At 53.8% G+C, this 25,617-nt stretch overlaps 10 protein-coding genes across 10 annotated transcripts; 4 read left to right on the top strand and 6 right to left on the bottom strand.

Annotated features, from left to right (window-relative positions):
• Positions 1 to 442: 442 nt before the first annotated feature.
• On the top strand, positions 443 to 3,425 carry CCM_02337 (topoisomerase I; the record flags this gene model as incomplete). Its single annotated transcript, XM_006667489.1, has 4 exons — positions 443 to 503; positions 661 to 869; positions 932 to 3,223; positions 3,285 to 3,425. The coding sequence occupies 4 exons, from the start codon at positions 443 to 445 to the stop codon at positions 3,423 to 3,425; spliced, it is 2,703 nt and encodes a 900-aa protein (XP_006667552.1).
• An 848-nt stretch (positions 3,426 to 4,273) lies between these two features.
• Positions 4,274 to 5,456, bottom strand: CCM_02336 (extracellular cell wall glucanase; the record flags this gene model as incomplete). Its single annotated transcript, XM_006667488.1, has 2 exons — positions 4,274 to 5,307; positions 5,366 to 5,456. 2 exons carry the CDS (start codon positions 5,454 to 5,456, stop codon positions 4,274 to 4,276), a joined length of 1,125 nt encoding a protein of 374 aa, XP_006667551.1.
• A 1,316-nt stretch (positions 5,457 to 6,772) lies between these two features.
• Positions 6,773 to 7,761, bottom strand: CCM_02335 (uridylate kinase; the record flags this gene model as incomplete). Its single annotated transcript, XM_006667487.1, has 2 exons — positions 6,773 to 7,446; positions 7,518 to 7,761. 2 exons carry the CDS (start codon positions 7,759 to 7,761, stop codon positions 6,773 to 6,775), a joined length of 918 nt encoding a protein of 305 aa, XP_006667550.1.
• Positions 7,762 to 9,046: 1,285 nt separating this feature from the next.
• CCM_02334 (NmrA family protein) lies at positions 9,047 to 10,180 on the top strand (the record flags this gene model as incomplete). The annotated part of the gene is made up of 1 exon (XM_006667486.1): positions 9,047 to 10,180. One exon carries the CDS (start codon positions 9,047 to 9,049, stop codon positions 10,178 to 10,180), a length of 1,134 nt encoding a protein of 377 aa, XP_006667549.1.
• A 1,040-nt stretch (positions 10,181 to 11,220) lies between these two features.
• CCM_02333 (uncharacterized protein) lies at positions 11,221 to 11,487 on the bottom strand (the record flags this gene model as incomplete). Its single annotated transcript, XM_006667485.1, has 2 exons — positions 11,221 to 11,275; positions 11,303 to 11,487. 2 exons carry the CDS (start codon positions 11,485 to 11,487, stop codon positions 11,221 to 11,223), a joined length of 240 nt encoding a protein of 79 aa, XP_006667548.1.
• Positions 11,488 to 12,311: 824 nt separating this feature from the next.
• On the bottom strand, positions 12,312 to 13,194 carry CCM_02332 (uncharacterized protein; the record flags this gene model as incomplete). The annotated part of the gene is made up of 3 exons (XM_006667484.1): positions 12,312 to 12,421; positions 12,641 to 12,892; positions 13,083 to 13,194. 3 exons carry the CDS (start codon positions 13,192 to 13,194, stop codon positions 12,312 to 12,314), a joined length of 474 nt encoding a protein of 157 aa, XP_006667547.1.
• A 1,021-nt stretch (positions 13,195 to 14,215) lies between these two features.
• Positions 14,216 to 15,670, bottom strand: CCM_02331 (uncharacterized protein; the record flags this gene model as incomplete). Its single annotated transcript, XM_006667483.1, has 5 exons — positions 14,216 to 14,460; positions 14,537 to 14,726; positions 14,788 to 14,864; positions 15,236 to 15,456; positions 15,525 to 15,670. The coding sequence occupies 5 exons, from the start codon at positions 15,668 to 15,670 to the stop codon at positions 14,216 to 14,218; spliced, it is 879 nt and encodes a 292-aa protein (XP_006667546.1).
• Positions 15,671 to 17,937: 2,267 nt separating this feature from the next.
• Positions 17,938 to 18,409, top strand: CCM_02330 (uncharacterized protein; the record flags this gene model as incomplete). The annotated part of the gene is made up of 2 exons (XM_006667482.1): positions 17,938 to 18,197; positions 18,304 to 18,409. 2 exons carry the CDS (start codon positions 17,938 to 17,940, stop codon positions 18,407 to 18,409), a joined length of 366 nt encoding a protein of 121 aa, XP_006667545.1.
• A 622-nt stretch (positions 18,410 to 19,031) lies between these two features.
• On the bottom strand, positions 19,032 to 19,263 carry CCM_02329 (uncharacterized protein; the record flags this gene model as incomplete). Its single annotated transcript, XM_006667481.1, has 2 exons — positions 19,032 to 19,145; positions 19,216 to 19,263. The coding sequence occupies 2 exons, from the start codon at positions 19,261 to 19,263 to the stop codon at positions 19,032 to 19,034; spliced, it is 162 nt and encodes a 53-aa protein (XP_006667544.1).
• A 4,554-nt stretch (positions 19,264 to 23,817) lies between these two features.
• CCM_02328 (cutinase G-box binding protein) lies at positions 23,818 to 25,397 on the top strand (the record flags this gene model as incomplete). Its single annotated transcript, XM_006667480.1, has 2 exons — positions 23,818 to 24,232; positions 24,331 to 25,397. 2 exons carry the CDS (start codon positions 23,818 to 23,820, stop codon positions 25,395 to 25,397), a joined length of 1,482 nt encoding a protein of 493 aa, XP_006667543.1.
• Positions 25,398 to 25,617: the final 220 nt, after the last annotated feature.

Raw genomic sequence — 25,617 nt, 5'->3', positions numbered from 1 at the left:
TCAAACGAGCGGTGACCCAATTGATGGCGCTTGTCGGATCAATTGACGAAGGGGGAGAGGATCGTAGTTCGGGTGGTTGAGGTGGATTCCGGGCTCGTTTTGCTCACGTCGCTATTTTTCCGGTAAATTGGCGGGACTAAATTATCACGTGACCCACCCTGCAACGGCGCTTGCTCGCTGTGCCAGGTGCTCGCAGCACTGATCTCACTCGATCCCGGGCTTCACCAAAACTTAATCCTTTCATTCTTCACCACTCTCGTCAAAGGTGGCCTATCTTAACTCCCTCTTCACCTGTACTAGGCGCGGAGGGGTCATCTTGCAGCGTCTTACTCCGTTTTTTTTTGCTTCCCGCAACAGAATCGCTTGTCAAGCCATTTCGCAGCTCTCTTTCAGACTAAACTACACCTTAATAGTTTCCTCGTCTCCACGCGCGCCCGAGAAGATGGCTTACAGCGGCACCAGCTCCGACGATGATATGCCTCTTGCTAGGCCGAATGGAAAAGGTGTGTACATTTCTTTGCCTCTCATCAATATACTGGACCTGTTTTCCGTCTTTTTTCGCGCTTTGCGACCTGTCGAAAGATTCTTCTTGCACCTGCCTCCCGCGCCGCCCTTTCGCAATCGCCACGAACGCGCCCACTAACCTGCACTCTCGCTTAGTTTCGGCTGCAAAGATTACCGCATCGATGGACAAGGCACTCGATCGCTCGGTGCCCAAACCATCTGGCGGTGGTGAAGGAATTCTCGTCCGTCGTAACAACTCGGACGCGATGGAGGTCGACGGTGCTGTGAACAATAAGCGCAAATCCCGCACATCGATCACGAAAATTCATTACAAAATTGACTCGGATAGCGACGGTGAGCCTTTGGTAAGTTGACGGCCAGCAACTGGTTATCTCTCGCCGCTTTCTCTACTGACGCGAGAGCTCAGGCCAAGCGACAAAGATCGAACCAGGCTCTGGAGTCTGACTCTGATGATGAACCCATCAGCAAATCAAAGTCGACCCCTCGCAAGGCCGTTGACGATTCTTCCGATGACGATATTCCGCTGGGCAACCTGGCTAAGAAGAAGGCCGCCATCGAGAAGGTAGCTGCCAAAGAGGCTCAGGCTATCCGCGCCAAGGAGGCGAAAAAGAAGGCAACACCCAGGAAAAGCATCAAAAACGAGTCTGATGATGACGCCCCTCTTGCGAAGTCATCTTCGAACAAGAGACAATCGAATGGCGTCGCAGCCAAGCGCAAGTCGAACGGCGTAAAGAAGGAGGAGTCTGACTCTGACGTGCCAATTTCGAAGAAATCCAAGGCTACCACGTCAGCTAAAAAGGGCAAGTCTGCTCCCGCCAAACAAACGAAGAAGGCAGGCAAGGAAGAAGAAGAGGAAGAGGAGGAGTATGAATGGTGGAATGCAACCAGGCCTGAGGACGACTCCATCAAGTGGCAAACACTGGAGCACAACGGCGTTTTATTTGCTCCTGCCTACGAGCCTCTCCCGAAGCATATCAAGCTCAAGTACGATGGCCAGGATGTCACTCTGCCTCTCGAAGCTGAGGAAGCAGCCAGCTTCTGGGTTGCTATGATGACGCCTGCGTCTTCCCACCATCTTGAGAACCCCACGTTTCGACAAAATTTCTTCGAAGACTTCGCTGAGATTGTCAAGAAGGCAGGTGGTGCCAAGAACTCGGCCGGTGACAAGGTGCCCATCAAGAGTTTAGAAAAGTGCGATTTTGGAAACATGTACGACCACTGGCTCGCGAAGACGGAGGCCAAGAAAAACAAGAACTTGTCCAAAGCTGAGAAGGACGCTGCCAAGGCTGAGAAAGACAAGCTGGAGGCGCCATACATAACATGTCTTTGGGATGGCAGAAAGCAAAAAGTTGGCAACTTTCGCGTTGAACCCCCCAGCTTGTTCCGTGGTCGGGGCGAGCATCCCAAAACTGGTCGAGTGAAAAGTCGAGTTTGGCCCGAGCAAATCACAATCAACATTGGCAAGGAGGCCAAGGTTCCAGAGCCGCCCAAGGGCCACAAGTGGAAGGCTGTCCAGCATGACCAAAAGGCTACATGGCTTGCCATGTGGCAAGAAAACATCAACGGCGCCTACAAGTACGTCATGCTGGGAGCTGCCAGTGATGTCAAGGGGCAGAGTGATTTCAAGAAATTTGAAAAGGCCCGCGAACTGAAGAAGCACATTGACAAGATTCGCCGTGATTACAACAAGGAGCTCAAAAGCGAAATCATGGCTGATCGTCAAAGAGCTACGGCCATGTACCTGATTGACAAGTTGGCGCTAAGAGCGGGCAACGAAAAAGATACCGAGAACGAAGCCGACACTGTAGGCTGCTGCTCGCTCAAGTTCGAGCACATTTCGCTCGAGCCGCCAAACAACGTCACTTTCGACTTCCTCGGCAAAGATAGTATTCGATACAATGAAACCGCGAAGGTCGATGCACAAGTCTTCAAGAACCTAAAACTGTTCAAGAAGGCGCCAAAGTCTGATGGAGATGACCTTTTTGATCGCCTAACCACCTCGCAACTGAACAAGCACTTGAACAGTTACATGCAAGGTCTCACGGCCAAGGTATTCCGTACTTACAACGCTTCGTTCACCATGTCGCGACTTCTTCGAGAGCTGGAGAATGACCCTCGCTCCAAGGGCTCGGTTGCGGAGAAGGTTAAGCTGTACAATGATTGCAACCGGCAGGTTGCCATTCTCTGCAACCACAAGCGCTCAGTCGGTGCTAGCCACGAGCAGCAGATGCAGAAGATGGGCGACCGTATCAAGGGCCTACGATATCAGCAATGGCGCACCAAGATGATGATTCTTGATATCGATCCGAGCCAGAAGAAGAAGAAAGGCGCTGCCTACTTCCAACTTGACGAGGAGATTGATAAGGAATGGGTTTTGGCGCACCAGCAGTTCCTTGTCGAAGAGCAGCGCACCAAAATCACCAAGAAGTTTGAAAAGGATAATGAGAAGCTCAAGGCGGATAAGGAGAAGCCGCTGCCGGAGAAGGAGCTTAAGGAGCGTCTCCTAGCTGCTAAGGAGCTCGAAACCAAGTTCAAGAAGGAGAACAAAACGAAAAAGGTTGAGGCGGAAGGACGCGGCCCGACTGTGGAAAAGTTTGTCACGGCCGTGGAGAAGCTTGATGACCGCGTCAAGGTGTTGGAGTTGCAAGCTGAAGACCGTGATGGAAACAAGGAAGTGGCCCTGGGTACTTCCAAGATTGTAAGTCGAGCCAAGAAGAGCTTTATGTGCAACGTCAAACCGAGACTAATCTATATGCCAGAATTACATCGATCCTCGCCTGACGGTCGTTTTTTCAAAAAAGTTTGACGTTCCTATTGAGAGGTTTTTCTCGAAGAGTCTACGAGACAAGTTCCGATGGGCCATCAAGTCGGTCGAGGATGCCGACGACTGGGAGTTCTGAATTGGGATGTGCGCTGCATGGCTGAACTCCGAGGTCTGGGAGGCACTCCTGACATTTTCATTATATCATTACGGTTTTCCTTTTCTTTGCTCTTCACCTTGCTTCTGCTTGTCTTTCAGGTTTATATTTGCCCATTCTGATTCCGGAGTCTTAGAACGAGAGGAGCACCATCATACAGTTGCAGGAAGGCGCCAAAACAGCCATGGGAAAGCAGCTCGGGGAGTGACTGATAGGATCGTACAATGAGACATTTTGCAGCACGGAAGAAGGGGAAGAAGAAAATTTGGCGTTTTGTTCAGGGCGGCAAAGAAAAGTCGCCGATGGCACACATTTCGAAATCAGTACAGCAGGTTATGAGCAGAGGTGGCTGAGGGGTTCTTTTTATTTTCCTGTCCAAAGCATGGGTGTATTCTAGTTGGCGCTATCATTACGTCGTTGCCGGAGAGCTTGGCCGTGCAACTATGGGGAGCATACCTAGAAAATTTTATATTGCAATAGCGTAGTTGAGAGTTCTAGCGCTACTAGATAGAAGTCAATTGGTTAATCGTCTGTTTCATATGGAAGCAGGTTCATGTGTAAATTAGACGCCGTGGCGCGATTGTGCTGTTGTATGTCCATCTATATGCACTTGATGCGCTTGCTGGTTTGTATCCCGAGCGAGGCGGCGTGCGTCCCTGGCTGAGGGCTTGCGGTTTGGGCACCTGGCCCGATCCTCTCTCTCTATATATATGTACATCTATACGTGTAAAAACAGTCGCTTCACCAATCCCAATCCCAATCGTATATACAATGTTCTGCTTGACCTCGTCAAGTTGCCACGTCATCATTAATTACAAGCCAATATCGTCTCAGAGGGCTCTCGCCATGAAGACGGCGGCGCCGACGGCCACGGAAGCCGAGAGCAGCAGCGAGGGCACAATGAGGCCCGCGGTGGCGGCCGAGCGCATAATCTTGCCCGACGACGTCATGTACCAGCCGCTGGGGATGCTGCCGCCGGTGGGCGGGTTGGTGCCGACCCAGGGCCATCCGGTCTGTGTCTTGGTGGCGGGGCTGCCGTCCTTGGCCAGGCCGCCGACGGGTACGCCGGGGGCCGAGGTGGTGGCGGGCGGAGCGGCAGCGCCGGTGGCGGTCACGGTAGGGACGCTCTTCTGGCCGCCGGCGTTGCCGTTGACCTGGCCGCCGACGGCCTCGATGGACTGCCAGGAGCCCGAGGTGTCCTTGTAGCGGTACTGCTTGCCGGTGGAGTAGTCGGTGACGCGGAGCGACTTGACGGCCATGGCAAAGGGCCCCTTGGAGAAGTCGGTCGGGCCGCGCGCCCACTCGACGGTGCCGGGGGGGTTGCGGGAGGCGTCGCCGCCGGCCCAGGCGCCGACCTTGAGCTGCATCGGGGTCTGCGGGTACTGGTCGGGCTCGGCGTCCTGCTGGCGGAGCTCGCGGACGGCGGTGCCGTCGACGGTCCAGACGATGCGGTCCTTGGTCCAGTCGATGCCGTACGTGACCCAGCGCGCCTGCGTGCCCTGGACGGCGTGGAACTGGCCGCGGTTGTAGGTGGTGGTGCGGCCCTTGCCAAAGTAGTTGGACTGCAGCTCGTCCGGGTTGGTGCCGAGCCACTCGAGGTCGATCTCGTCGAGGTCGTCCGACTCGAGCACGACCGACGACACGATGCCGGCACCGGGCGCCGCCTTCATGGTGATTTCGACGTGGCCAAACATGATGTAGAAGAGCGCGTTGAGCTGCGGCGCATCGCCGCTGGCGGCCACCTTGAAGATGGCGCCGTCGGCTCCGTAACTCGGCACGCCCTGCGCTTCAAACGAGTTGACGGCGCCTTTGGTGAAGTCAATGTCAATGGACATGCCGAGGGCTGTGTTGGGCGGGCACGTTGCTGCGGGACCGAGTTGTTAGCATTGGGCGAGAGGCAGCGAGAGGGAGGTTATACGTACTTTGTAGCAGCGGATTGCATTTGCTCCATGTTTGCGCCAGGGTCGTGGCGAGGAGTGAAGCTCCTGCGGCTATCCGAAATGGTATTCTCATGTTTGTATTGTGTATGGATGTGTAGGTCTTGAATATGGGGTGTTGGGTGGTGAGTGAGAGCTGCTGTGTTCTCTGGCCGAAGGTCGGCGGGCAGTTGTTCGTTTGCCCAGTGCAAGGGGTGGTCGTCGATTGCGATGACAAGTCTTGTTTTTGGTAGGTGCGGTATGGAAAGCGAATGATGGAGGAGCACAAGAACCGACAAGGGGCACGGATACACGTCATGAAATACAAAACAGGAAGAGGATAACTAGGGTTGGGCATTTTTTCGGGAAAAATTCAGGCCCAGGCGCGCCAAGATCAGAACCGGGGTGTGTGTGTGTGCATCGCCCAAGCTCTTGACGTTTCCTTGGTAGAAATCCTCTTCCCAGCCACACGATAGTTACGTCAGGCGGTGGTGTGACTGGGATAATTGGAGTGCGAGAAATATACAACTATGGTATTATACGTTATCCAGCAAAGCAATACGAGAAGTCAAATACGAGAGTGTACGGAGTAGAGACGGGTAAATCAACATGCTGATATTTTCATTTCATTCTAAGGTTTTGCCGCCAAACAGTATATGCGAAACAGTGAGACACATGGTCGTGGCTCATGGCATGCAGCGGTCCTCGTGGCTGGGTTTCAGGCCGTCTTGGACATGTTCAGCGGCTCTTGTTCGTGTTCTTGATTGAGCGAAGCCCTGTAAACCACTGGAGCCCCCTGTAATTCTTCCCCAGCGGCTCCCTGCAATGCGCAATGTGGCACAGCCCAATGAATTGTATAGTGGAGCTCGGTGGCTGGGCTCGCCTAAATCGGTGGCTGGGACAACATCGTTACCCGCTGAGCCTCATCCACTGCATGTCCTGGTCTACGCAGTAAAGATATCCTCCACGTGTCATGTCTTCCGTCTCGGGGCCGTTGAGCCGTGCCTTGATCCGAGAAAACAGCGGGTAGTTGCGGTCTGGCAGCAAAGAAAACGACGAAATCCCGGTACTTTTATGCATTAAATAATCTAGTTTCCATCTTGCAGAGTCTCTAAGAACGTAGGAAATGTATGCCTGCACGAGGCGCCCTCTCCAATATGTTGTAGCATCTTCAAACGCGCATTCGTCCTTGCAACTACAAGCAGAAGACGAGGGAAAGTGTAAAGAAAAACAAGTGTCTAAACACGGAATAAAGGAATGTGTAGGTGATGGGTAAATTTACACACATGTCCATTTTCTTCAAGCGCCACGGCGCTCAACAGACATGCCATTGTACAGCGTCTGCGCTCGTCGCTACATGACCTCCAGATCGAAAACGAACAAGGCGGTGATGCAACACTTGGCAATCCTTTTTTAAAATTCGGAGCCGAGTCTCTCGCGGAGGCGCTTCTGGGTCTCGGCAAAGACCTCGTCGGCGCTGGTGACGGCCTCGACCTTGACCACCTTGCCCTGCTTCTCGTAGTAGTCGACGACGGGCATGCTCGTCTCGACAAAGACGCGGAAGCGCTTGCGGATGCTCTCGGCGTTGTCGTCGGCGCGGCCGCTCGTCTTGCCGCGCTCCATCAGGCGCGCCTCCATGACCTTTTCCGGGCAGTCAAAGAAGAGGACCAGCCGGGCCGGGCACACCGTGTCCTCAAACTTGTACGCCTGGTCGAGCTTGCGCGGGAAGCCGTCAATGAGGAAGCGGCCCGTCGTCGCGCCGCCATTGGCAGCGAGGGCGTCGGCCATGGCGTTTTCGAGCAGCTTGACCGTCACCTCCATGGGCACAATGAGCCCGTTCTTGATGTAGTCGCGGATCAGGTCGCCAAACTGCGAGCCGGGACGGTCCTGCTCGGCGCGCAGCAGGTCGCCGGCCGAGAGGTGCGTGAAGCCGTGCTGGGCCACGAGCTTGGCGCACTGCGTGCCCTTGCCCGCCCCGGGCCCGCCGAGTACGAAGACGACGGTCACGTCCCGCGGCGAGAAGACGGGGCCCGCGGACTCGGCCGTCGGTGTGTTGGGCTGCGAGCCGCCGGGTACGGGAGCGGTGCCTGCAGATTGTCGAGTGTTAGCCAAGGGGGGAGGGGAGCTTAGCAACACGGGAAATTCGCTGCCGACTCACCCTTGCGCCGGTTCGCCAGGGCAATGTAGCCAGCCGTGCCGAAGCCAATAATGGCGAAAAACGGCCAGAACTTGACCTTGTTCGGGTTATTGGCGCGCGGAGGTTCGGACGAGTATGAGCGGCGCTGCTGGCGAAGCACGCGAGGCAGAGCCGCCGGGCGTGAAGCTGTCGAGAGACAGCCGGCGGCGGGCTGCTGCTGCGCCAGGCGTCCGGACAGACGTCCGAGGGGCATGCGGATCGACATGGTGACTGTGCGGGCGGAGATGTGTGTGCGGTGAGGAGCCCGGAGGAGAGCAAAGGCGTGCGTGGTGGACAAGGAGAGAAAGGAGCCGATGATTGCCTTGTGAAGCCCCCTTTGCGGCGCGCTTTTGATGGAAGGCCGATTTCAAGTGGCGCGCATCGACAGGGTCCCCACGTCAATCTCCACCTTTCGCCAATTGCAGGCACGACGACGAATATTATTCCCAATTGCTGTTATTTGCAATGGCTGTTATGTCAATTGCTTCGTTTGTCTTTTTGTTTTTGTTCGTCTTGAAAAAAATTAGAGCAGGGTTCTTGCCTTGTACGCCTCGCAAGCAAACTTGGCCTACTCTCCGTCACACCGTCATGTAAGTGAGCGTACTGTCACGTTATAGTATTCTCTGTGCTTACGAATAGTAATTGCGTAGCATATATGCGCAGGTTAATCATAGCTAGAATAATTAGAGGAAAGGCAACTTAATATTCTATATATTCTAACTTAAAAGGAAGGAAAATTCTATCCTATAAAGGTACCTCTTTTATAGTATAATTTATATAGGAATTTAGGTACCCTATTAGGGTATAGCCAGCGAGCCCAGCGTAGGCGGTATATCGTGTGATCATTATCCCACGAGGATTTATAATATTTACTCGTACAAAGAACCGTGTCATTAATTAGCGATTTCCGGCCACTTTTACCTCTGACACAGCTGAGGCTGATACCAAACATAAAAGCCGCGAAACAGCGCACCAGACATTCCGATATGTGGTGCGGGGTTATGCGGGCATTTGCGGACTCAACAGCCCGCCAACATCCACTTCGATGTTGCGCAACTCGTCTCCCACATCACCGCCTCATCCAATATATTGAACATGGCTGATCAATTCACCTCCTCTTTCCGACGGAATCCTCCACTTCAACAGTTGCACGTGGCGACGGCAGATACGAAATACTGAGAGCAGTGGCGATGGACTTGGCTCTCAACCAAGCCAGACTAGGACGAAAAAGCAACAAACCCGGTCATCACACCCTCTGCTGGTGATGTATACCAACATTGTATCGTGCGGTTGAGGCGGATTAGTGATCCGGACATTCGTCACTTTGCGCGACATTGCTAAGCTCTGATCAGGATCGCGTAATCCCCGAGTTGTGACGTCTTGTATATAAAGACACCAGTGTCCAGCCTTTGCAAACATGATCATCTGCAAAGAACATCCCACCCAGAACAACAACAGCAACAGCAACAGCAACAGAATCAGCAACAGCAATAGAGGCCTTGTTGAACAAAATGTCCACACCCTCGAGTCCTCCTCTGGTCTTCGTCGTCGGCGGCACCGGCGCGCAAGGCATTCCCGTCATCCGCGGCCTCGTCAAAGACGGCGCCTACGCCGTGCGCTTCCTGACCCGCGACGCCACATCCCGGCGCTCGCGGGAACTCCTCGCGCTCCCCCACGTGACCGCCGTCGAGGGCACGTTTGCGAGCGAGCAGGACCTGCGCCGGGGCCTGCGCGGCGCCCGGTACGCCTTTGTCAATATTGACGGCTTCAACGCCGGCGAGAAGACGGAGACGTTTTGGGCGATGCGGGCCTACGAGCTGGCCGTCGAGGAGGGCCTCGCCTTCTTCGTGTACGGCAATCTCGACTTTGCGTACAAGAAGGGCGGCTACGACCCGGCGCTGCGCTGCGGCCACTACGACGGCAAGGGCCGCGTCGGGGAATGGATCCTGCAGCAGAACAAGGCCCCCGCGGCGGCCGCGGCGGCGAAGCCTCGGATGGGCGCGGCGCTCTTCACCACGGGCCCGTACATGGCCATGGCTGTCGGCGCCGGCACGCCCATGTCGCCGACGGTCGAGGACGGCGGCGTCGTCACCTGGCGCGTGCCGCTCGGCCGCGGCGCCGTCGCCCACGTCGACCTCGACGACTGCGAGCACTACGTCCGCTGGCTGCTCGACCACCCGGAGCGCGCCGACGGCCTCGACCTCGCCGTCGCCATTGACCTGATCCCCTACGACGAGCTGGCGCGCGCCTTTACGCAGGTCACGGGGCGGGCCGCCCGGTACATCGACACCGACCTCGCCGACTACTGGGCCGGCGGCGGCCCGCTCGGCCGCGGCACCGCCACCGCGGGGTACAACGCCGACGCCGCCGACCCCGCGACCATGACGGTGCGGGACAACTTTACCGGCTTCTGGAACGTCTGGCGGCACTCGGGGGCCGACGGCGAGGGCGGTGGGGGCCTCATTCGCCGCGACTTTGCGCTGCTCGACGAGATTCACCCCGCAAGGATCCGGTCCGCGCGCGAGTGGTTCCAAAAGGAGCAGGACAGGAGCGCCACGCTCGGTCTGCCGGATCTCTGGACACGCGTGAACAACCTGCGGCCGGTGCTGAAGATTGCGGAGGATGGCAGGAGAGGACGGCTCTGAAGCGGTCTCGATGTATGCCGCTCTCATGCCATGCAGGGATAGGCTTGGGAAATTCTGATCCGAAGGGACATAGTTCTGCTCAGAGGGGATAGGGTCTTCCCAACTTGTTATTATGAGTAGGAGCCAGACTAGGTACGTCTACTCGTACCTGGTCATGAACGCTGTGATCTTGTGCATTTTTACAACACTTGTGATATTGGTTAGACTTTCTCCGATGTCCAGTCAGTACGGCTGCTAAAAACGACTCTGTTGATGTCCTCGGCTTCAATATCATCTTGAGACTGTGACAACGAAGTTGTTACACATGCTTATGGGCGAAAGTTTATGTTTCCCGAACAGGCCACTGATGACTACCCCGGATCGGATATGCTGATTCTGATCATCAAATACGTGATATACTTCACAGCACCCCAGAGGCTAGATGTAGTAGGTCAAGTTCTTCCGGGCATGCCATCATCACTGGTATGGAGGTCAATGAGTTCAATCGACAAGCTCTTAAGTACACATTTGCCACGTCACGCTTACGCCTTGAATAAGGCTTCCCGGTTGTATGTCATATGCTCTTTCTGGATTTTCTACTCCTTTCAGTGTCAAGCTAACCCGCGTAGTTTTAACGTGACCATGTCGCGGACACGATCAAGCCGACAGAGAGTGCCCCGCCGAGTCTTCCTATTCACTACCACCGCTGCAGACGTCGAAACACTGAGACTGGTCGACTTTTTTTTGTTTGGTTCGGTCAATAATACCTTCATCTTCGCCCACCCACAAGATTCACTTATTATGCGTCACTGCAACGCACCGAGGTCCACGCGGGCCGTGGTTCGTGAGCGGCCTGCCTACCCTAAAGCACCCATGACGACGTCGCAAAACTTTAAAGTGATGGTAGCCGTCGTTCGCTTGCCGTCGCGGGCCATTTTTTAGACTTCAGATGGTGTATACGCGAGCCAAGCTGCCATTGTCAAAGGCGTAAAACCTCAAACATGGTCCCGCAGCGTCCGTTCTTTAGTTTTTTTAATGGGAATACCGACTTGCCCGCCAAATCACGGAGCCAAGTCGAAATGGCATTCTAGGAATTGCCATTCCATCGGCAGATGCCTAAGCACACAACACACAACAACTTACATGATTTGCCATGCCTCTTGTAGACTAGCACTTTTCTCAAAGAACGCCTCGAGACGGCGGACAAATACCTGGGGTAAAAAAGGCTTGTTTCTTGGCTGATCTAGCAGCGCAAGCTTCGACACTTGCGTATTCCGTGGAGCCTGAAACCTCGCAGGAAGAACGCTCAAGCCCTCTGGGACGCGCATTGTGAGGCGCGCCTCCATGACTGGAAGCATCACCACCTCGTATATACCGCAAAAAGCTAAAAAAAAAAGACGCTCGCCACGCTGAAGCTTAATCCAAGAGGAACGAGCTGCATACGCGATGGACTTGAGATGGCATCTTGCTACCTGCACGCCTCCCCCTCACTGCCCTACAACATGTATGTACTACTGTAAGGGAGGGTCAAGGCCTCTAACAAGAAAGAAACAAACGCCCTCGGGATCTTCTTCTCCAAACCCTACTAAATCCGATAGCGTCTCGTACCGGCTGAGTGGTTTGCGTGGCTGATACACTGGTCATCACTGGTCGCTGGAGATTCCCCGCCTTGTTGCTTTTGTGCTGTCCCTTACAGCTGAGGTTGTCAGTCTTTTCAGGCCCGAGAAGCCGTCAAGATGAGAACTGACATCATCATTGGCTGACTCGAGATATCAGATCAGAGCAAGACGAGACCGAAAGGGCCGTGGTGCTGAAGCGAAGCCATACTTGGTAGGCAGACACATTCCAGCCAACCCTCCGATGGTGATGGCGTCGGGAATTTGGATTCTTCCCTGGACCACTTTTTCTGTTCAAAAAAGGCTTCCCGGTTTAGAGAGGGATGGACAAAAAACATGTAGAGTCCTGTTTTGGAGTTTCTGGTACATCCGTAGACACACCGGCGTCCGGTTCGGACACGCGCGGCCCGAGACCCAAAAGGATAAAAAAAAAATCAGTGTCCACCTCGGGCTGGCTTCCAAAGTTTTTTTTCTATCCCATCGCCGCGGTGGGAGATGGCCATTTCCTTTCTTCCCTTGTCCTCTCCATCGGCATCTTACGCGGTCAACGCCATGCCGCAGGATGCAGAGGGGTCCGAACGGGTGACAAGACGAGTGGCTTGCATGAACGGGATGCGGTCGGCGGTGACGGAACACAGACAAAACCCTCAAAGCGCGATAGAGACTAAAAAGAAAACTAGGCGGTGGAAAGAGACGTCAAAAGAAAGGCACCAGCAAGGCAAAAAAAAAAAAAAAAAAGAGGGAGTCGTTAATGCAGCACAGATGCATACCTATCCAAAAGCCGATGGATGGTAGAATCGCGGCTGAGAGCCGATTTCCCAATGGAATACGAGATTCGTATCGTTCCTGGTAATAAATGACGAACAACGTCTTCCGGTCGGTGAGAATCGACAGGTATCAGCGGCACCAGTCTCACTTGATTCAGCCTGTCTGTCAACGCCGCTTCCTTCGGCTCTCGCCTGTTCGCACTCTGCCGTACCGTGGCCTCTTTTCCTCTTGGCCATCGCCTGATGCTCGCCTGACAGGTGGCGCTCAGACCGGCTTCCAGCCGACTTTTTTCGACGTCTAACTACCTTGGACGTGCTACCGTTCAACAGAGGACCCTGCACTCTACTTCCTACGCCATACAAGAAAAAAAAATTGTCAAAGCGATGGCAGTTGTCCACCGCTGAATTTGACCAAGGAAGCGGTGTCACGAAACGAGACGAACAAGGAAACAAAGCAAATGGACGGACAAGACACGCGACTGTAAAAAGAAACACTTGACACGATTGACGTGGTGAAAAGAAGCAAAAATGGCTCCATACTGTCAGTCCAAAACGACACAGACTTTGCTTTTTTTGGCGCTTGCCTTGGAATCGAAGATGCCACTTGGACCCTGCTTGTAGCACCCATTGACTCAGCCGACTGCAGAGACATCTTGACTGTGCCTTGAATACCCACACGACTTCTCACCAACCCTAGAGTTGCGATCGACCTAGAACGAAATAACATCAGCGTAAGACCAGTTGATTTGCATCGATGGACCTGTGCTCCGCACTTGACGTTCACGGTACGTAAAAGGATCATAGGTCGTCATGATCCAAAGCACAAACTATTCAGTGCCAATGTGCCTGCCTCATGACCCAATATCTGACAGAGACGAAGATGGAGGCAAGAGCACGAGCTTCTCGGTGACCTGTTCCCACGAGAACTATAGTTTTACAGGGAACAACCCGATAACTATGTTTGTCCCGATACCCATCGCGGGAGCAAATCGGTCTACCGTGGCGTGCCTGTACTCAGTAGAGGTGATAATACTAATAATAACCCGGGAAGTGACATGCTGCTCATGTTCTTTTCTCTGGCGATCCAGACACAACCAGTTGGCTCGTGCATTTGCACTCGATGGAGCTGGTCCAAATTGCTGCATTTCCGAATGAGAGAAGAACCTGCCAACCAAACTTGGCAGGGTGCTATCAGCCGCGTGCTTGCACCCACCCTTGTCAGCCAGCAGTTGGCTCAAATTGCCGGCCCGCTGGGTTGGGTGGTGAAGTCGGCGAAACCTTCCAGAAGGCCGTAATTAGCTTTTAACAGGGTACCAACCATTAAGGCTAGCGAGGAGAATTTCGCCTAGCAAGCGGTGTTGGTAACTAGGCCGTAATGCCACAGAAGCCCGTCGTAAAAGAAACCCGCCAGGACGCCAAGTTACTCATTACCACTGATATACATTAGTATTGTCATGGTCTCTGCAAGTGCAACAACTGTGCTGCCAGTCACCAGTGTGCCACAACGTTGGTACAGATAAGGACAGAACACATCCCAATCAAGCATGGTGCAGGCTGCTCCGTGAATTAGCTCACTTGAAGCGTTCCTAGCGTCGACTGCGCAAAGAGGCAAAAAATCCGGGGACTGAAGGCCAGGATCAACAAGACATGGGTATGAAGTGGACTCGAATAGCCTAGGCGGCGGGGCCATCTGTTTCCCAGGGCCTGTTCGCCCATGGGGAGTGCAATGTGGTGACGAGACAAGACCGCTGAGAGTGATTCAGATTCATCATGGGAGGATGACTGCCGCGAGACTGGACTGAGTTGTGTACATATGTGACTTGCACCGTGGTTTGTCGCTTGGAAACTTGTCGTGATTGAGATTCAAAGTGGCAAATTCGAGGCTTTGCCGCGTTGAGAAGAGACTGCGACATGGTGCCTGCTCGATGGTTAGAGCAGGGTCAAGTTATCGAGGACCAACAGACGCTAGGCGGCCAGGGTCCTAGTGATCCCACTCTCGGGCAAGGTGGCATTGCCACCAGCTGGTGGCAATGGACAGGCCTGGTCAATTCTGTCCAGGTCTGGCATGACCAGGCCCCGACGAAGAGAAGTTCTGGCCAGCCGAATGCACAGGGACGTGCATATGGGCGCAGAAGAAAGCTCCGGAGCGTGGCAGTACATAGGGCCGCAGTGGTGCCAGATGAACTACCAAGGGTAATGACCATCGGTTCACTGGTTCCTGGTTCGATATGTATCGAGGGCACACCCCCTCCCAGTCACGGTATCTGCAGCCGGTGCATTTGCAACCCTGCCTGGCTCGTCCAGTCTGCCGGATTTCAGACCCTGCCCATGCATGGTGCTAGAGAGAGAACGGTGTGGCAAAGCCCAGCTGGCGTGAGGTCGGGAGATTACAGAGACGTTATACGTCGGGGTTCGTTTGTGCCGGAAGGCGTTGCGGAAGGCCGCGGAAAAAGCAAAAAGCGCAGATCAACGTTGACTGTTAGTCTGCCACTGCCAAGAGGTAGTTACCAACGCGGCCAAACAGCTGACTGCGGGCCAGACTATTCACACATGTGCGGTGTATTGAGTACGGAGCACTGGTACTAGTTATTGTGATGAGCAGGATGATGAATATGATGTTGTATTGGGACGGGGTCGACCGAGGCTGGCGGGCTGTGGTGTGTAGGATGGTCGTCGGAAGAGGAGCAGCGGACCATTCCGGTCGGCCGTGTGGATGCTACTAGTGATTGGTGGTGTGGTGGTTTGGTTTTTAGCGGTTCGGTTCTTGATATGAGCAGATTTTACGCCAGGATTGTTGGATTTTTTGGCGGAGAGAGGCAGTTGGCAGGTTGGGTGGTCGGCCGTGGCGGCCTGGAAGCCCTGGTGCCTTGGTGCCTTGATCCGTACCTGCATCTCCGGATCCCAGCATTTGTGCCTGTACCTGCATAAGTGGGCCTACAGGCATTGGACTGCACAACCGCACCTTGATATCCGTCTGCATACAAGTACAGTGCGGAGTGCCACAGGCACAGATGGAGCACGGTGCGACCCGATGCAGGAACACTGACTGCGGCGAGCATAAAATTGGAGTTGCACTGTGCGGTGTCCATGCAAGCCAATCCACCCATGCACGTCTCTTCTGGCAGCATCCTAGCCTAGGTAAGGTACCTAGGTAGGTAGGTAGTTATCCCAGGCACTTTTTGTGCCACTCAAATCCTTGCGCCCTCCTCACAGTGTCTTGAAAACCAGTGCCAGCTTTTCGTCTTCTTCTCAATGTGCAGCTCGTGCTTCTTGGCTTCCTCGGTACCCCGCAACATGAATGGACTTGCTTGGTAGTTACATTTTGCCTTGGCACAAAGTGCTGGGCTGGACCGAGCGGTGGCTTTTACCCGCCAACTCCAACCCTGTGGCCCAGTTTGCATTGAACCCGAAGAAACCTTCTCTCTGGTGATGAGGTGAAAAATGTCCTGGTTCGATTTGCAAGCCTTGTGTAACCCTGTCACCATCATCGACCCCGGTTCAGAGGCAACACTGCTTATCAGTCAGTTCAAGTCTCAGAAAACTCTTCAAAATAAGACCGCTAACCGTATTCAACTCCAATGTCCAACCATACACCAATGACGCAACGCTGCGCATTGAATAAGAACCGAGTTAGTTAGTTGCTTAGCTTCTCGGCTTCACTCTGCCCTCCACTGGTTAGAATCGATGTTGGAACCAGCTAACAACTCATTACCTAGCTAGCACCAGCATGGATGGACCCAAGGCCAGATGTGGTTACAATCAGCGCTCGCATCTGGTTCCTTCCCGGGATGGGAAAGGCAGCCATTCGGCGCGGCGCAATCATACGCTTGTACTGCTAGTTACCGGTTGTGCAAGCGACTAGATATATTTGCCGTTTATTCAAGCTCCAGCGCGCATTAGGTTCAAGACAGCGGTGACGTTTACTTGCGCCTCGAACCGCGCACGAGCTAGTGCCCAGGCTAGATGTAGGCTATTAACCTATTACACGAGGATTTTGGTTAGTGCTTGACGTGTGAGCTTGTCGTCGAAGAGTGAAAAATACCTTGCGCCGTCGCATAATCCGTTTCAACCAAGTATTAATGGTGCTCCATACGCAAGGCTAGGTAGAGTATCGGAACGCTGTACCAGTACAATGCCATGGCAGAGTCAAGATGGCAAGATTTTCGAGCACAGTAATCGGCGACAACAGGTCGTCCCTAGCAGTGCTCCTGTCAATCGCAGCCGAGGCGTGCTGCTTGCCAAGACGCTGGGCCAGCCCAGCATTCTAGCTACCAAGAGGTGCCGAACAGCTTCTGTGGATATGAACTAGTGAAGTACCAGTATTAGTTGGCAGAAGTTCATCACCGCTAGTGTGCTCCAAGCCTCCAATCCTCCAATGCAAAGGCATACCAATAGATTGGATGCTGCTTGTGCAAGGAGATGTCACCCAACTACCTAGCTTGCTAGCCAACTTAGTGCTAGAGACAGTAGACGTTGTCCTCAGCACGCACCAACTCATGCAACGCTAAGGTTTCAGGTTCATTCCTCGTGGCTGCGACCAATGGGACTGGTCCCGAGCTGGTGTTTCCACCTTTTTGTTTCGCCCGCCCACTTGTCCTAGTTTTGACTGATCTGAAGAAGTTGAATCCGCAGTTGGTGACTTTGGTGCAAGGCCAGAAACTGATCGGCCGAGTGGCACTGTGACAGCCACATGCACTTGAACCACCTTCGCGGCCACGGTCTGTGATGTGCAAAAGTCGGCACATCGTCAGAGAGACTAGTTAACTAGGTAGCTGCTAATGGCTAGCTCCGTCCAGTATGCCGTCCCCAGACCCTGTTCCTGGCTGGCACCAGCAATCCCAACCACCGGAACGCCCCTTGAGGCAACGTACAAGTAAGTAGCCATCAGACTGATTGACCGATTTGCCTGGAGAGTTCGCATGTCGGTTGGCAAGCGGTTCAGCTGTAATGACTCGCAAACCAAGCGACTTATGCATCATGCGGCAGCGGCCGATCTACAGGCACCATCACAACCTCATTCTGTACATAGATGACGACCATTGTCGACATGTAGATGCACCACCAGTCCTAACCGTTGTGTTTCGGGTTTTTCTGCACGCCTGCTTCTTGTTCATTATTATTATAATTTAGTTGATGATTATTCCACTACTGGGGTGCGTCATTGACTAGTTGTGTAAGCCCCTCTTCGATGGACATGGCGAAGGCTTGTATTGGTAAGTGCGCAAGTACGCTGCAAGGGCGAACATTTTTATGCAGCCGCCTGCGGTGTTGATTCTGCACCCTGTAATTCAGGTCATAATACCCAGCACACTGGAACGCTAGGTCAATAAAAGCCACGGTGGGTAACGAGAGGCTGGCTATCAGGCCGCAACGTCACCTCTAGAAGCTGTCAATAATGCACGAAAAGTCATTTGCCTGCTGGCTTGAAATCAATCAAATCCAAAAGCTCAAAGAAACCTGGTCATGGAGGGTGACCTGTAGCCACAACCACCTCACGAACGCTCTATCAAGAGAGCTTTCCGTACCAAGCTCGGGAGATAGATCGCACGGCCCGTCGTCCACTGTGGCCGCCCGGACCTGCTTGGACGAGATGAATTTCATCCCACTCCTGCCTGTTGGGCCATCGCTCCACTCCGTCGCGACGGCTTCTTTCTCGTAAGAGAAGCGAGCGACGGCACAAATCTCGGTGGCGCAACGGGCAAGGAGGGGAAACCTGGCTGATTTTGGCTCGCTTCTGGAGCATGCGTGGATACGGTTGCAGGCGTGGGATACGGAACGCCACGACCAAGATGGGAAGGTTGCCCGTTGTCAACTTGGTCGTACTTGTTGCTGATGGCTTGCCATCTCAGCCCGCCACCGCCGTGTGATGGACCCGGAAAATGGAAGCCGCAGATAATTTATTATGGTATCTTGCCATGCAGAAAAAATCGGTGTGTGTGTTGCGGTGAAATGTTACAAGTGTGGTACGGGATACTTGGTAATAATAGGGGTTCTGTGTCGAACGTGTAGGCTAGTTATCCAGACGATTCAACGAACTGCACCTCTGATCTAGGGTCCTGCGTCTCGTGCCTAACGTGTAAACGTATCGGCTGCGAGTATATACTGGACCTGCATACGTGGGTTGATGATAGATACTCTACAGACTACAGAATATCAGTACAGAATTGAGAGGCTCATACACCGTTGCGCCATAATTAGTACCGTTTCAAGGATATTGATTCAACAGACAGGATTCTTTTATCTTGAATAAATTTATAAAGCACAGTGACATATAACTCTAATATCTATAAGTGGGAGCTGAACATGAGTGTAGGCGAGGTTGGGGAGTAGGAATATTGGACATGGACGCACAGAGCATTTGGAGATGGACAGTGCTTTGCCCCTCCTGCATCTGACCTTGTCCTGCTGGTGAAGAAAGTAATCTACTGTCATCGTGAGTGGTTTGGACGACGCGGCGATGGACTGGCGCGGCTGACTCGCGCCCCAGATTCAGATGGTGAAACCGCTCCAACTGGGGTCTGCGACGCTGAACGGCTGACATGGTTTGATGGTGTCCTCGGCAGACCCGCGAACGTGGCGAGCCGTGGTGTGTATCCATTCTGGCTACGAATTATCTAGTTATCTTGACCTTCTTGACTCGGGTCTATGTACATGACTACCTACTATTACTTACTACGTACAAGTTGGCAAAGATGTCGCTGGATGGGTCGGGCGTGTACATGCGCCGATAATTCTGGCCGTTTTCTTTCTTGGCCTCCGTCTCTCCCGCTAGCAATATTTTTCTGGGCAATTGACTTTTCTTTTCTGGGATTAGAGAGATGGTTTTCCTGGGGCCAATGGGGTAATAGAAGTAGCTTCATGCAGTGTGCATCGCCGGCTAAGGCATGATGATGTAGGCTGTGAAAGCGTGCTCGATGTGCCTGCGATACAGAGAATACTACCGTAATTTGTACCATGGCCCACCCTGCAGTCACCAGAAGGCTTGATTATCGCAGCGAGCGTAAAGCTGCCTGACCCAGCACATGAGAACCATGCAGTTGGGGTGCCATTTCTGGGAGAACTGCATTGGACATTGGAATCGAATGTGTGCGAGTGATGACCATACATAAACTTGCCTCGACGAACACCTTTTGTGCGTGATAAATACGTGTTACTAGTGTCTAGATACCCCGGTCAGAAGCACATCCCATTTCAATGTTCAATTGGGATCGACGTCGAAAGGTGCTGACATGTGCACCTATGCATTGTGCAAAGGAGGAAAATATGCATCTGCCGATGAGCCAAGTTTATGCGAAGAGTGATACACGGCAACGGCGTAACCAGCAGAGAAATGCGGGATGCCGTGTCATGCCGGCCGTGGGACTGATGAGACTGTTCGCAGTGTGGCGGACGTGATCGCGATGGCGCTGACGTCGTGCTTACTGCAGAGTTCGTATTTGTGGCCAAGTTACTAGCCGAGCCGACTGGCCTCAAACTGACGGCCATATCTGCTACCTACTCGCACGACTAATAAGTAGCAATAGCCAGCGTTAGGGCTTTGCTGCTTTGCTACTAAGAGCGTGAGAGCGGGCGCGGCGTTTGACGAGCGCTGCAAATATGCCTTTCCCCGTGTAATATTTATTATGTTATTTTTTTTCTTCGATAATCCACGGCAGATTAGATGATTGCGATACAATGCAGGCACAGCGTTTGTGTCAAATACAGGCGGGCTGTGGGCTGCATATGTAATGCATGTGGCTATCAGGAGATTATTGGTACATATGCACAGCCTGTTTCTATATTGAGGCTTGAATTTGAATTGTATTCTCATAACTGTTTGTGGGCTTTTGCATCCCAAAGCCTGAACTCCGCCACAAGGTCGAGAAAGAGCACGAGGCTCGCCACTGGGACCTTCTGGTAGAGATCCACAGGACGAACAACTTGACAAGCACACAAGAGATGGTCTCACCTTTGCAATTGGGACAAGAGAACGCGCACATGCTGAGAGATGGCACATCTGGCGCCGCCACAAGTTTTGGCTAGCGGGATGGCTGCGAGGAGGCTTCCCCCGCCTTTGGATAGACATCTGGAGTGCAGTAGTTAGTCTGAGCGGCAATCAGAAACAAATCAGAGAGTCGAGACGAGTGGCAGGCGAGAGCACTGGTGAGCAGAAATAAAGAAGAAGTGATAAAAATACGCTGGGGAAGAAAGGAAGTCGTCACGAGAGTCGAGCAGGAGGGCCGATGCCAATGCTGGGCGGTCCATCTGCGCCTGGCATTGGTTGAGCCTGCGCAAGGGCGACACCCAATGGCTGTGCACAGGCGCCGTGGATGCATAGCGGGTGCATAACTGGTGTAGAGCTGACGCAGTCTCAGCACAGGTGCCTTGGTTTGCACAAGCAAAGCAATGACCCCAAAAAGATGTGCAAGGGAGGTGGAGGGGGGGTGTGGTCCGAGCCGCTGACCTATCACATAGCGGCACTATGCATGAATTGTGATGCCAAAAAAAAGCAAGGGTGTGGGACTCGGCATAAAAGCAGCATTAGTTAGGATAAAAAATAGGGTCAAGGTGGCGCGTCAATTGGTGCGTGACAGGTTGTGTGCTTCTTTTTTTTTTTGTGCTGGTGCGCGTCGCGCAATACGGTCATGGTTGGTTAGGTTTGGGGCCGCCGAGGACGATATGCAACGCACACACGCACTTGCTTTGCCCTTGTTTCCTGTTGTTCGTTTTTCTTGTTGTCTTTCTGCCCTTGAGGTGGATAACTTTTCTCGTATGAATGGCAACGAGTCAAAAGAATGGAGGCAGGCGCCAAAAAAAAAAGGAAACGTGACGCGTAAAGCCGTGCTCGGGTGGGCGCGCGGCGCGTGCGTGCATATTCGCGCCGACGCCAATGTATGTGCTGCACATTCTTGTCCGTGGTTGTGCGCATGCCATCAGCTCGGATGCCAGCTTGGAAGGCATTGCCGTCCAAGACTCGAAGACCACGAATAGAGTTACCGAGCTACATACCTACCCGCACCGTGATATCCACCACAAGAGGCGTTGAAAAAACTGCATCATTTTTTATTTTATTTTTATGAACAGGATCTGGGATAATTACGCGGAAGGGCTGGGCTCATATCCGTAGCTTGGTGGAAGCTGGGCAAGAGTTCGGCAGCCACGGGCATGGCCGGTCGTCCCCTCTTCTCATTTTATAACGCAGAGAGACCCCGGCGAGGGAAATTTTTCCTCTCGGTGCCAGGATGCGGACGGCACTAACACGGGCTTCCTAGCCTCCCCGGGGGCAGACGAAGCCAGGAATAGACAGAAAGTCGTCGGCCAGTGTGGGCTGTGTTGGAACAGTTGGAGCCCTAATTTGCCGCCAGAGGCAGCCTGGTGGGCAGATGGCGTAAGTTACGGGTACCGCAGTACATTGGATGGCAGCATACGAGGCCATCCGCCAGTGTTATCCGTACGCTGCACTAAGGTGCGGCCTACTTGTGCATATTGGCCCATGGTTTCTACCAACATGTCGGTACGGATGGGATTATCAGGCACACTTTTGGATTTCCATACCGGGAGGTGTGTGTCCCGAATTAGCACCGCTGGGGCTGGGGCCGGCCGTGGCTGCGCCGTTGGCAGTTGTCCGTCCATTTCGCCACGACGTGCTGGATCAATTGAATTAGTAGGATGCGATTTGCTGCTGAAGTCCCCCACAGGTGACAGGCTTTTGAGCCTTGACGGCTTCTTACTGGCAACCTGCAATGCAGCGCATCCCGTACAAACGGCGCTACTGCCCGCTGCAACGCACCACTGGACCGCCACTTGCGAGCCGGGAGCGGGCTGGTAGGCGACGTCTTTCAATATGTTGATATCTTCTACAAATTACCGTCTACGGTACGGTAACTACTAGTTCTGTACTAAGAGTACGTACAAAGTATACGGACATCTGTCCTTATCCTCCACCGACCACGGCCCATCGCTCTCCACCTCTTCCCGACCAGCAGCACCACACCTCTCGATAACCACCAAACACCGACATATCGTTGGTGTGCCCGTCTTTTTCTGAATCCTGTTCTTTTTTTGAATCTTTTTTTTTCTTTCTTCTTGCCAGAAATCTAAATCAATTCCTTGCTCCGTATCCACCCCATCTTCCCCGCCCCAGACACACCACACCAAAACACCAGGCTTAGCGGGCGTGTCTCCTTCTCACCACCACCACCCAAGCAAAAGCCAAGCCACCCACCCAACCGCCATTCCCACTCCACTACCACCACCACACACACACCCTCCTTGCCTCCATCACCACCTCTTCTTCATCCACACCACCCTCTCATCTCCATCCCACGCCTCCAACAGGGAGGAGGGGCGTGCCATGGAGCCCGACCCGTCTCGCCCGCGCCCCCCCGCCGTCCTGGCAAGGCCCGCAAGCCCGCTTTGATATCCTGGTGCCCTTGCTTTTTGCTGCCAACCTGCCTCGCCGCTCGCTGCGTGGTGTGAGACAGCGTGGAGGCAACGGATGTCGTTTCCACTCTGGCCTGTCCATCGCTGTCGCTTGATGGGTCGCTGCACTCTGCTCAACCGGGATGTCGTTTTGCGCCGACGCTGGATCGACGTTGACTGCTTGCCTTGCTCTCTCTACTTGCTGCTGCCGACTACTTATGCCATCTCCCCCCCATCCCCATTGTCCGTGAGCCATACGATCGGCATCCTGTTAGGAACCGGTGCTTTTTGGATAATCTTGTTCTTTTTTATATTTGCCCTTGGTTCTTCCTTCTTTTTGTGGCCTGCTCTTGTCGACTTTCATCTTTGGGACTCTTGATACTTTTTCTTCGGTCAAGTTTCCTCACTCTCCTTCTACCGCGACATACACGGACCACCAACGCACCATCCATCCACGATCGTGCGGCTCCTGCCTCGTCCTGTACAACAAATTATTATCCTAATAGCCTGCTGCTGTCTGCCGTTTTTGATTTTCCGCCCCCGGCCTCCAACGACATTCCTTCCCGAACGAGTCGACGCTTGGGACTTCTGACGTCTTGCCCGCCAACACCCACGTTTACCCGCTCCAAGTCCGCCTGCTCTTCCCAACGGACTCTCTGTACACTACGCATACCACGATACTACCATACTATCATACTCTCTAATATTCTGAAACTGGCTTCTGCTTGACGCCCGCTTGTTCCAGGTTCGTTTGCCACGCGAGCTGTCGCGCACCCACCGCAGTGTGCCCGCGTCACACCCCGCCAGCGCAGCATCGCCAGTACTAACCAACTGTCTGCCTCTAGACAAACGCCAAAAAAAGAAACCACCCACAATGGAAACCGCCATGCTACACCCACACTCGGTGGCCCAAGCCTTCCTCAAGAACCGCGAGGCCAAGTCAGATGCCCGCAAAGCCGCCTATATGTACCAGCAGATGCCCGCCACGCCCATCTACTCTCGCCCCGGTTCATCTGGCTCTCAGCCACCTACGCTCTACAGCAATGGTGCCCACAAGACAAACATGATGCTCGACACCGACGTCTATGACAGCCACTTTCCCTCTACGCCACCTTTGTCTACTTCTGGCAGCGCCATTGGTAGCCCCAAGATGTGCGACGCCATGCAGACCCCCGTCAACCCCATGTTCTCGGGTCTCGATGGTTGTTTCCCGGTCAAGGATCTCTTTGATTCGGCTGAAACCTCGGTCTTGGACTGGTCTAGCTGCGCTTCCCCTCCCATGACGCCTGGTATGTCTCAATCGTCTGGCCTAGACTTGTCGTCACGATGGCTCGTCAAAAGCCAATTTTGGACCTTGTGTGTGGGGCCCTTGCTAACCACTGTGCAGTCTACATCGCCTCGCAGCCTTTCGCTTTCCAGCAGAGCACCAGTGACATCTTGTCCATGACCTCATGCCCGTCACTCTCTCCCTCACCGACGCCTGCTTATGCCCGGTCCATTTCCTCTGAGCAGGATGTCGACTTCTGCGACCCCCGCAACCTTACCGTCTCCGCCGGCAGCAACCCTACTCTTGCTCCCGATTTTAGCCTGTCCAACATGGGTGATACCCATCTCAAGACCGCCAACGCTCAGTCTACCTTTGATTTCAACCCTGCTATTCCCCACGGCCTTCCAGCCTTCCAGGACCTTGATGATCTGGACTCTGAGGATGACTTCACCAATCTTGTCAACATTGAAGCCAGCAGCGCTCCTGAGATCACCCGTCCCCGCGCGTGCACCGGCTCATCGGTCGTGTCCCTTGGCCACTGCAGCTTTGACGATGACCTGAGCTGTGAAGACAGCGACACTTTTGCCTTTTTGCCGTTTCCCAACGCCGACGCGCTCCCCTGCCACGAAGATGACCACCGCGACAAGAAGCAGAAGAAGTCTCACGATGATACCGACATTGTCTCTGAGCCTACTGATGACGAGATGGAGGCTAGCAGTGCTGGCTCTGACTCTTCCGAATCGACCGTATCATCCCCTGGTGATGATGACAGCACACCCTCTGTCGCTGCCCCCCCCAGTCGCCGTGGTCGCAAGCAGTCGCTCACCGAGGATCCTTCCAAGACGTTCGTTTGCGACCTCTGCAACCGCCGCTTCCGTCGGCAAGAGCATCTCAAGCGCCACTACCGCTCCCTCCACACCCAAGAGAAGCCATTCGAGTGCAACGAGTGTGGCAAGAAGTTCTCTCGTAGCGACAACCTTGCCCAGCACGCCCGTACCCACTCCGGTGGTGCCATCGTCATGGACCTGATTGAAGACCACGCCTCACACTTTGACGGTAGTGGCATGTCCGTCTCAACAGGAGACGACTTCTCCTATGGCAAAGTCATGTTCCAGATTGGCTCTGAGCTCCCGGACGTATCGGAAGATGCTTCGGACAAGAAGAAGAAGCGCAAGCGCTCCGAGTAATGGGCCTTTGCCTCGACACTCCTGGGCCTGGCCCATCACGACTTCTACGACATTCCTTTCAATTCTCTCCTCATCTTTTGGAAGTGGCTTCGCTTGGCGTGCCTGATTTCGAGGATGAGGAGCGGTTCGGCGACATGCTTGTTGCTCTGCGCCGCTTTATTTCTAGAAGGACGCACAAAACCACGGTTTACGACTGCATATACAATCATTTTTCAGTTCT

Source organism: Cordyceps militaris (genome assembly GCF_000225605.1).
Source record: "Cordyceps militaris CM01 unplaced genomic scaffold CCM_S00002, whole genome shotgun sequence".
In the NCBI taxonomy this organism is placed as follows: domain Eukaryota; kingdom Fungi; phylum Ascomycota; class Sordariomycetes; order Hypocreales; family Cordycipitaceae; genus Cordyceps; species Cordyceps militaris.
This window is presented reverse-complemented; position numbering and strand designations above follow the sequence as displayed.